Consider the following 11,668-nt stretch of genomic DNA (forward strand, 5'->3'; position numbering starts at 1 on the left):
CGTCCAATGCCCTTTCTGGTGTGTGATTCGCACCACATCCACGTTAACAAGTATATGACATGCACAGTTTTCCCATTACACAACGTCTATTTGGATGGAATCATACAATAGCATTAGAGAAAAGCGTAGATACTTCTTTCTCTACTTCAGTCTCAATTATATGCATGCTTCCACTTGAGCATAACTTATGGAAAAAAATAATCTTTCAAAATTTTTATTGCTGCATGGTTGTAACATGATTTATCTATTTTCCTTTCCTAATCTAATGATTCCCTTGTAGTGTTGTTGTTTTTTATTCAATCACAATGTAATAGAGTATCGTCCAAGAGGTGGTTTCATGAACTTTCTTCAAGGTGTGGATGGTGCCGCAACATTTTCCTTTGGACCATCCTTGCGCCCACAACATACTGCCTACCAAACACATCATTTTCATATGCCATATACTTCATTTTGTGGGACCAAAACCAGCACCTTGTGGTACACACCTACCCACTGGCCTTTGATTTTAGGAACCCAGTCAAGCAAACATCGGTCAGAAACTAAGGTGCTGTTTAATTAGTTCCTGAAAAAATTTGCAAAGTTTTTAAGATTCTTTGTCACATCGAATCTTGCGGCACATGTATAGATTATTAAATATAGATAAAAATAACTAATTGTATAGTTCGTCTGTAATTTACGAGACGAATCTTTTGAGCCTAGTTAATTCATGATTGGACAATAATTATAAAATACAAACGAAAGTGTTATAGTAGCCAAAGCCAAAAAAAATTTACCAACTAAACAGCCCCTAATCATTGAGTCATATAATCAATGTGGAAACAACATAGTACGAGGAGTCAAGGCATATTAGATGTCACTATGAAAAGCATTTTGGTCAAACTTTTTTAAGTTTGCCTATGTTTATAGAAAATAGTAGTAACATTTGTATCTCCGAATAAGTTTATTGTAAAAGTAGATTCAACAATCTATCTGATGATATTAATTATGTACTACAAATATTAATACGTTTTGATATATTTAGTCAAAGTTGACTATGTTTAACTGAAAACGACATATAAAAAGAAATAGAGAGAGTACTACACTGATGAGTGATGAGGAATTGAGGAGGATACAAGATAGACGTTGAATCTATCAAATTAAAATTATTGATGTGCAAGGTGTTCCTTTGTCAATTGTTATGTGGTCGTTGTGACTTCGAAATAATGTATCTGAGCATATTTATGCATTTATCTTAACTAGCCTTATTTGCTACTGCTACTACTGATTTTTTTTTGAAAAATTGACAATAATTGTTGCCCTTACCTTCAGTCAACTGAGAACTTATTTACTAGTGCATATCCATCTTTTTTACTAGAGGCCTATTTGGTTTCCCCTACTAAAGTTAGAGCTTGTTTGATTTGGCCCTGCTAAAGTTTAGTTAGCTAAATGGTTTAGTCTTGTTTAGTCACTCCAAAGTGACTAAAGAGGACTAAAACCTATTTAGTCATAGTGTTTGGCTAAAAATAACTAAATATGACTAAAATTAGACAGCTAAACTTTAGCAGCTTAAACCAAACACCATCTTACTCAACTTTAATCACTTTAGCTACTAAAGTGCTAGACAAACTCATTAAAAAGGACTAAAGTAGTTTAGTCACATTAGTACCTGAGGAGTGACTAAAGTGGGCTAAAGTGTCCTTGGACAGGGGTTGCCCCTCATTATTGCGGTCTCCATCCTGATTTGTGCATTTATTTGAAGTAGTTTAGTCTTTATTGAACTGTTTTAATGGTCTTTAGTTACTTTTAGTCACTAAAACTATACAGGGATGATTGAAGTTTAGTTATTGATTTTAGTAACTAAATTTTAGTCATGGAAAACCAAACAGTCCCTTGATATATAGGTTAGCGCATTGTTAAAGAACAACTCTACAGATCCGTCTTCTGATCAACCATCATCGGTTGTGTCAAAAAACTGAAACCATGCAAGGTCCGTATATAATTTCAAATACTGGTACTAGGCAACCAATGCAAGTGTAGGATTCATAACAAGTTATGTACGTATGCAGGAAGGCAACAACAACACACGCGAACCACTGACAGCTAGCTCAGGCGTAGGCTTCCGGCACGAGCCGTGGCGTGACGACGGCGCGGAGCGGCACAGCCTTAGGCAGCGCGAGGCCGAACGTCTCGCTCATGTCCAGCTTCTCCTCGCCGTCAGGCAAGCTCCAGTCGAACGCGTGCAGCAGCGTGCCCAGGAAGTACTGCACGAACACCATGCCGGCCAGCTTCCCGGCGCAGATCCTCCTGCCGGCGCCGAACGGGATGAGCTCGAAGCAGTTCCCCATCGGGTCGACCTTCTCGGCGCCGCCGCCCGGCAGGAACCGCTCGGGCCGGAACTCCAGGGGCTTCTTCCACGCCGCCGGGTCCCGGCCGATGGCCCAGATGTTGATGAGCAGCCGGGTGTTGGCCGGGACGCGGTAGCCGCCGGCGGCGACGTCGTCGTCGCAGGCGTCGAAGGAGAAGTGCGGGAGGCTGAGCGGCGTCGACGGGTGCAGCCGCATGGCCTCCTTGCAGACGGCCTGCAGGTAGGGGAGGCTGGGCAGGTCCGACTCCTCCAGGCGGCGGCCGCGGCCCACCACGCGGTCCAGCTCCTCCTGCGCGCGCGCCATCACGGACGGGTTCTTGAGCATCTCCGCCATCGCCCACTCCACGATGATGGACGACGTGTCCGTGCCCGCCGTGAACATGTCCTGCGTGCATGCAAAGCAGCGATGCGTCGCACGCAAACATTATTACTCCTATAATTTTTTTCAACGAGATATATATACATGGTTTTGAAGTATGTGCAAGTGAATTATATATCGTTGGGTTGGGTTTAAGTTTAACACTGTATATAATATAAGCTGGTTATATAGTTTGACCTGACATTATTGAAGGGTGTGGTGCACTGTTTTAGTGTGTTTGATGACAGTACAACCTCAGCATCAGCAGGCACAGTGTATGTTATATATGTTAAGGAGCTCCAATCAAGCTGACCCACAAAGCCACACAGCCCACAAAGAGAGAGTCAATGCGATGTTATGTTGAGAACAGTGTTTTCCAACCTTATACTGAAACAGTAGTGGTTTCATTGCTTGAGTCATTGTGCCGACTAGATTCACGGGGTGTTTAGTTCCCCTTCCATCCCAAAAAATTCTGAGTTTTGGTGTATTATTTTACATAATAAAAATAAATACTATGCAAAAATTTTAACAAAAATGTGGTTATTCTCTATTTTGTATTTTGGCCTCAAGAGGCCAAAAAAGTCCAAAAAAGTCTCAAGAGGCTATAATGAGAGCAATAAATTCTGCATTTTGGATGGATCTAACCTGAAATTTTTGATATTTTGCATTTCATCATTCCAAAGTAGTTGACATTTTGTATTTTATGGGGAACTAAATGTTAGATTGATCTCCACTGGCCCAAGTCCAAAGACTTGGCCGGACCCTTGACCACGCCCTGATCGGGGGCGTCTAGCCCAATAACTTGGCTGCCAGGCCCCTGTCGCGCAGTGTATAAAAGAGAGGGTGGAGGCTAGAGCACAAGTTACAAGGTTCACCGCTACAATGCCGCGAGTCCCCATCTAACCCTAGACCGATCGAGAGGGAGGCACTGCCAGCGACGGAAAGTCCGCCACCGCCACTGCCTCGACCACGCGCTTCTCCGCCAACCCCAAAGGTATGGTTCAGTATATAACACATCCTCTCGTCCTCCATTCCTCTCTAGATCCATGAAATTCTATGTGGTTTATCCCAAATAGAAGTAAATTCCCCACCGATCTACGACCTAGTAGACGATCTAAAGAGTCCAACACTAAACACCCCCTTAGGCCAGTCTCAATGCATGTTTTATGAGAGTGTCATGCACATTAAATATGGTGCCACATAAGCAAAATTGCTGAGTTGGCAGAGTCATTAAATGAAGGAGTTTCATCAGATGAGAGAGGAGTTTCATCCCCATGAAACTCTTGTGGCTCGGTTACCTAGTTTATAGTCTTGGTAACTGTGTCATGAAACTATGCATTGAGACTGACCTTAATAATGTTAGTGCTGACACGACATTCACCAATAATTAATCACACAACTCACAACCAGATGTTGCCTTAAGCCATTTATAGCTTTCAATTCTTTGCTTGATTAATTAATAGATTTGATTACAATTCTTCTAGGAAATGACATAATAACATGGTCCAGGTGTTACATCGTCTATCACGTTGTTAACTACTCCAACATTCTAGAGACTTACAAAGCTGCTATTCGAGTTCTGGTAACATATATGTGCAGTTTGTTAAAACGTCAGCCTTTTCCTTTCGGTTCGCATCCCTATATATCCGACGTCTACAAAGTGAACATTAAGCTAAAACGTCATAATCAAGTTTGGTTGGAGGACAGGAGTCCAATATCGTTTTCCTGATTAAATCTTAACCGCTTCACTTATTTTTAATCCTTAAAGAATCTCGAGGCTTTCACTGAATAATTTAGACTTGATTTTGCACGCCATCTTAAAAATAATAAAAACAATATATAATTCTATAAAAGTTGACTCAATAAGATCTTTGGAGGCACTTTCATATTTTGTTTGTTCCAGAAAAGAGAATACCTCTTTATCTTTAGAGCTTATTTGAAATTGTATAATTTTCATACATTCTCATTCCCTTAGGGAATGAATTCCCTAGCATATCTATGCCACCACTTTTCTAGTTTTTCTTGGAACTACTATCTAAATTTCCTTCAGGAAATGTATAATTTTTAGGTGCTTTGGTTCCCTTGGGGTAAATAAGTCCCTATTGTCCCAACATTTTTCGTGTTTTACTATTTATGCATCGATAGAATTTTTTTTGGTGCAAAATATGATAGGGAAATGTTTTCCTTACATATTTTAGTTCTATTCGTAGGAATTAAAATCCTAGGAAAACATACAGATTCTAGCTAGTAGTGGTTCCAATATTTCTAGATTTCCTTAAACTACTTTTATGCGTATTGATAGATATTTTATGGGTGGAATTTGTTGGATCTGTATGCTATATAGCCTAACAAATTAAAAATATGTTCCAACAAAGTATAGGAACCAAATGCCTTTTTTGTCAGTTTACCCACTATATATTTCCACCGTGAGAACAAGGAGACGGGGGTGAATTTAGGTTGGATTAAATCTGTATGTTCTCTCGGCAGATAATTAAATCTAGTGATCCCTATTGTTATCTAATAAAAATATATAGTAAGCATCTTCTCATAAAACCATGGCATGACAGGCATATATATGCATTCTACTCTTCAACGGTTAGCAATTAATGTTTGAACCATATTTTGCTCTAGTAATGTTTGAACCAAACAAGCCTTGAGCTATCACCATCATGGAGGACTCAAAACCGGCCCTGCAGGCCCCACATCATCTCATGAGTTCGAGATTGTGATTTTGATATTGTCTTTCCAACAACTCCACTAGCAGCTTCACCTAACACGCTGAGCTTTCGGTCAGTGTCAGTGCTCCGTTAGGTCCGGTGGCTACTAGCTTAGCTTAGCTTAGCTCCTATGTCACACCAAAATGCCGTGCACTTCATTTTCAGCGAAGATATACTCCCTCCATCTCAAATTGTAAGTCATTCCAAGAATCTTGGAGAGTCAAAGCATTTTCACGTTTGACCAAAATTATAGAGTGAAATACTAAGATTTGTAACGTAAGATGAGTATACTATGAAAATATAATTAAGGAAGAATCTAATGATATTTAGTTGGTATCATAATAATTATTATTTTATCATATAAATTTGGTCAAACTTTGAAAAGTTTGACTCTTCAAAATTCTTGGAATGACTTACAATTTGGGATGGAGGGAGTATATGATTCAGTTACCCATGGCCATGATCGATTGTTGCAGTAGTATTACATATTTTTGCAGCTACGACAGATTAGTAGTTGGTTAGTTAGCAACCAAGGGAAGCAAGCAATTAAAATATAAATGCATGAAGAGAGGTTGGGGGTGAGGAAAATATAAAGAGAGCGAGAGCTTACGAAGATGAGGCCCTTGATGTTGACCTCGGTGATGGTCTCGCCGCTCTCGTCGTCGGCGCCGGCGTCCATCGTGGCGCGGAGCCTGTCGACGAAGTCCTGGCGGCCCTGGCGCGCGCGGTCCGCCGCCGTCGCGGCGTGCTCGGCCAGCAGCTTGGTGATGAGGCCGTCGAACTGGTGGTGGATCCGCCGCAGCTTGGCCTGCACGCCCTGCAGGTCCAGACGCGCCAGCGCCGGCACGAAGTCGCTGATGTTGAACATGCCCGTGCCCGTCAGCAGCGACACGATCATGTCCTTGTACCTGCACGCAGCACGCAGCACGCAGCACGCATATATGGTATCAGAATTATTATATGTTTAGACGAAAAATACTTGATCAGTTTGTGTTTTTTCCATGAATGCATGCATGAAAAATGACAAGATTCTCCTTATTATTTGTCGATGGAGGGGCCGTTTCGATCGCTCTCTTTTCGCTTTCAGGTTTTGGTGAGCGACTCTCTGCACTAACAAGGACATTCCGGCTAAATGCCAGTACTAAGTGCTCGTCATGCCGATTCTTCAGTCTTCTCATACGTACCCGATGACAGCAGCTTCCTAGCTGAACTTTTTAATTTTTTTATCCCCGGCTTTCCGCATTAACGGTCTGCTGATGTTCATTCCGTCAAGCATTGCATTAATTAAGGATAACTAGTTCAACTGATCTCACTAGTCCCATTCAAAGATATTGTAAACCTCATCCCAACTTAAGGCACCCGATAATCATGAAATTTTGGAAGAAAAACATGTGCTTTCCTTTCGAAATGAACTTGGATTTTATGCCTTATATATATATGGTCATTGTCTTGTTGATAGGATTTCATGCAGCTTTGATCGATCCTCACCTGTTTGAGTCATCCCCCTGCGCGTCGAACACCCGCTTGCTGACGGTGATCTGCCCGACGATGTTGGCGAGCGCGCACACGAGCAGCTCCGGCACGACGACGGGCCGCCGGGCCGCGGCCGCCTCCGCCACGCCGCGGAGCAGGTGGCCGGCCTCGTCGCGCCGCACGCACGCCCAGTCGGCGAGCGCGCGCGCCCCGAGCAGGTGCACGCTGGCGAGCTTCCGCATCAGCTTCCACTTGGGCCCGTAGTCCGCGAACACCATGTTCTGGCGCCGGTACGTGATGTCGGCGGCGCTCGCCACCGCCGGCCGGTTGGCGTACTTCGCGTCCAGCGCCTTGAGGAACGTCTTCGCCGCGCACGGGGACGACGCCACCACGACGCCCGTCGTGCCCATCTTCAGGTACATGATGGGACCGTACTTGCGCGCCAGCGCGGCCAGGCCGGCATGCGGGGCAGGGCCGACGAGTGGCAGCGCGCCGAGGATCGGCAGGCCCGGTGGCCCCGGCGGGAGGTGGCCGCCGGCGCCGGCGCGGCGGCCAGAGGAAGAGGCGGCAGAAGAAGGGTGCAGCAGGGACCGGAGAGCGAGGTGGAGGAGGAGGCAGAGGAAGGCGCAGGAGAGCACGACGGGGTCGGTGCACAACGCGGCGAGCTTCATGGTGGCGTTACTGTGCTAGCTAGCTAGGGAGGAGGACCTGCCCAAGCTAAGGATGCCTCCGCGAGCACGACGGTTTTTATATTGGTGATGAGGCGCTGTGTACTCGAAATCTCGGGACCGTTGTTATCTTTTTTTTTTATTTAACCGTTTTCAGACGAGCTACATATACATCGTAGGGGATTCTAATAATCTTGAAAAATTAAAACATCTTAACTTTGACGAAAACTATAGAAAATATTATAAAAATTTATGATATTAAATAGATATACTATAAAAATACAATTAATAAAAAATCTAATGCCATATAGTTTAGAATAGAGGAGTTGTTATGGATGTGATACTGCTGAAGTCAAATATTAAGAGCATCTCCAAGAGACTTTGTATATTCTTTTTAAATGCTAGGAATAGTAATTTTAATGAAAATCTACCCTTCAACAGCTTCTCTAAATGGTCATTCAAATATAGCCATTGTCTATTCTGGATTTTTCGCTAGCTAAATATAGAAGACGAGAATGACTCTCTAGAGTGCGCATGAGATTTAGCAAAACGGTTGGAAAGTAAAAAAGTATAGAAAGCGATTTTTATGCAAATGACTCTCCAAATGATGATTTAGAGAGTGAGATTTAGAAAGCCTCTTGGAGATGCTCTTAGAGTATAAAATGGACCGTGTGGTATCTGCTTATAACATATTTCTACATTCTTATATTTAGTTGAAGGTGGAGAACTTTTTTTTATATAATGGACCGTTGTCTCTGAAACTTACAGGATAATTATAATTAATCTATCAATTTTCCAAGAACACAAACAAATAAACGATATGAAAATTTCAGAATTAACCTGTGAGTGCAGTGTTAACCGGCAGGAAAATTATTGCTACATAAATATTTCTCAAAGTGATTATCTATTTTTTTCAAACTTTTTAAGTGATTCATACACAAGTTAAACCACATAAATAAAAAGTTGAAGAACCTAGATGGTGGTTTTGAAAGTTTATGGATCTAGATAAGAATACATAAAAGTTTAGAGACTCATAGTGTATCACAATTTATTTCGCTCTATTATGATAGACCCCCTTGTTTCTAGCGCTGAAATTGTTTAATCACGTCAAACTAAACTTAAAAACTTTAAGGCACATAATATATATACTCAAGGTATCCCAGAAATTCTAGGACATATTATGTAATAAACCAAATGGTGCATGCAACTTTTTTTTACCATATTTGGGTTATTAATAGAAATTAATTATGAGTATGCATATGAACTTGTTTCTTTACAACTGAGTTAGAGAATTAGTTCACCTAGAGTCCCTTATAGTTTGGACAAAAATTTTAGACGTATACATGATACCAGCACATTTTCTTTTCATCAAACTACTTTGATTTATTTCCTACATATTAGCCATATAGCACCTACTAATTCATAGGTTTAGAGAACAATGATGATCAGAATTTAATTATGTGGTAATACATGTATACTATATCTGGACCGTATTCAATTTTGGACCCAATGCCTAGACGCCTAGTGTAGTGAAGGTGGTTGCAGTACACTCACGTACTCTGATTAATCACCTATATTTTCTTTTCATCAAACTTTCGTTGTTCCCTACATATTAGGCCTTGTTTAGTTAACCCTGAAATCCAAAATCTTTTCAAGATTTCCCGTCACATCGAATCTTACGCCACATGCATGGAGTATTAATTATAGATGAAAATAAAAACTAATTGTACAGTTTATCTGTAAATCACGAGATGAATCTTTTAAGCCTAGTTACTTTATGATTGGATAATGTTTGTCAAATAAAAACGAAAGTGCTACAGTTCCGAAAACTTTTCAGTTTTCGGAACTAAACAAGGCATTCGGGTTCCCTGATTTTTTTGGGTCGAGTAATTCGGGTAATGAAAACTGTTACCCGATATTAGTTTCGAAAAAACACTATTCACAATTTCGGGTATCAGATAATTTGGGTTTGGGTATTCTCGATTTACCTGAATTTTTAGAAAACAACACACTACACAAAATTTCAATAGCAATTTATATATAATTTCAGCAGCAATTTGCATAGAATTTCAATAGCATTTTGTAGAGAATAATATATTACGATCATTTGTTCAAACAAAGAGAATTATATTCTAATAAATTGATAAGTTCTAATGTTTAACTAACAACACATGATAAATACAAAGACATAGACAAATGTTTGGGTAATTCGGGTACCGGGGGATATTACCCGAATTACCCAAACTAATTTTGGGTAATCAAAATCGCTATCCGAATTTAGGATGGGGTATCTTGGGTTCGGGTAATTCGGATCCGGGTCCGGATAACTCGGGTATGGGTAATGAGTATCGGGTAATTTGCCCAGGCTTAGTCCTACTAATACATAGGTTTAAATAAAACATTGATGATTAGAAGTTAATATTATGTGCTAATATATGTACTATAGGGAAACATATTATAGTTTTGGGACCTACACCTAGACGCCTAGTGTAATGAAGGTTGCAGTGCACTCACGAAACTTTGAATAATTAATCACCAAACTAACATAACTAGATATATCATAAAAATATATTTTCATAATGTACTTAGATATGTTACTATTTTTCTATAAATTAGTTGGTTAAATTGTAGATAGTTGGACTTTGGATGATTCTAGGATTGTTTTATTTCGGGTCCGATGAAGTATACATATCAAATATTATCCTGCTATAACCTTTTTGATAGTATAAAGCAAGTGTGATATATTAGATGCTTAGATGCAAAAGTGTCTCATCTCTCACACTTGCTTTATGACCACCTATCGAATGCAAAAGTGTCTTACTCTAACAAGCAAGCCAGCAAGTGAAAATTGTATTTATGAACCACTTAGTGAAGAAACATAAACTAATTAAGTTAATACTCTGCTGCTAACATTATACAACTTTGTAATTAAGGATCACAGTTACGTCTCCACAAGCGCCCTGATCGAAACTACTCCTAATCCAAATTAAGCTGCCCTGCCCTACAATTAGAAGTACACTCAAGCTCTTTCCCGGCCCTACTCTAATCCACTCCAATACTGTGGCCTTATTTAGTTGGCAAAAATTTCTATTTTTGGCTACTGTAGCACTTTCGTTTTTATTTGACAAACATTGTCTAAACAAGGAGTAACTAGGCTCAAAAGATTCATCTTACAAATTACAGGTAAACTGTGTAATTAGTTTTTATTTTTATCTATATTTAATGCTCCATGCATGCGACCAAAAATTCGATGTGACGGAAAATCTTAAAAATTTTTGCGAACTAAACAAGGCCACGTACTGACATCACACGGAAAAGTTACTCCTAAAACTAAAAGTCGTGCAATCTGAGCTGTGAAGAAGCCATGCAGATGCATGTATAGCGAGTACTAGGTAGCAGTGACGACGGAGTGACGCTAGCTTGAGGAGTAGGTGTGGGTGCAAGGAGAGAGCGTCGGACGGTCCCGGACATGAACGTGCACGTCCCCGTCGCAGGGTTTGGTGAGGCTTATTAACGATGATGGGATCGGGGAGATCGAGCTGCACCCGGCCGTGGAATAATAATAACGAAATTAATCATCCAATCGATCGCCACAGCTAGCTACGACAAATGGCAGTGCGAGAGCAGTAAATGGTGGCGGGCGGCAGTCGGCACTACAGCCAGCTAGCAGTCTGCGCTGTCTCTCCACTTCGCTGCTGGTAGAATTGCGACGCATGCACATCGTCGTCGCGATCGAGCTTTAGTAACTAATTATATTCCCTCACGGTTGTGTTAGAGCGATCTGAGCGGAAGATATCGGCTAGCTTTCCGAGCTGATATGCGACAGTCAACCAAAAGATTCTATATAGATAATATAAACAAATCAATATATATGTAAAAAAAAAACATAGCTAGAGACTCTGCAAACAAACATGGAAAATCATTGCATACCGGTATGAGTCTAGAAGATAGCGAACCCTAGCTAGCTATAGTACTTGCCCATGCACATGCACCACACCCACTAGCCGACGATCGGATATTAGCACCGGTCGGGAACGATCTGTTGCCCCGGTTCTCGAGCCGGTGCTGCCATTCCGGGACTAAAGGCCCACGCTTTAGTTCCGGTTCG

General features: G+C 41.2%; 1 protein-coding gene across 1 annotated transcript; it reads right to left on the reverse strand.

Annotated features, from left to right (window-relative positions):
* On the reverse strand, positions 1,856 to 7,657 carry LOC8082602 (flavonoid 3',5'-hydroxylase 1). Its single transcript, XM_002467763.2, has 3 exons — positions 6,908 to 7,657; positions 6,030 to 6,327; positions 1,856 to 2,729 (listed from the first exon to the last, which is right to left on the reverse strand). The coding sequence occupies exons 1-3, from the start codon at positions 7,561 to 7,563 to the stop codon at positions 2,085 to 2,087; spliced, it is 1,599 nt and encodes a 532-aa protein (XP_002467808.1). The 5' UTR covers positions 7,564 to 7,657; the 3' UTR covers positions 1,856 to 2,084.

Source organism: Sorghum bicolor, chromosome 1 (genome assembly GCF_000003195.3).
Source record: "Sorghum bicolor cultivar BTx623 chromosome 1, Sorghum_bicolor_NCBIv3, whole genome shotgun sequence".
Taxonomy (NCBI): domain Eukaryota; kingdom Viridiplantae; phylum Streptophyta; class Magnoliopsida; order Poales; family Poaceae; genus Sorghum; species Sorghum bicolor.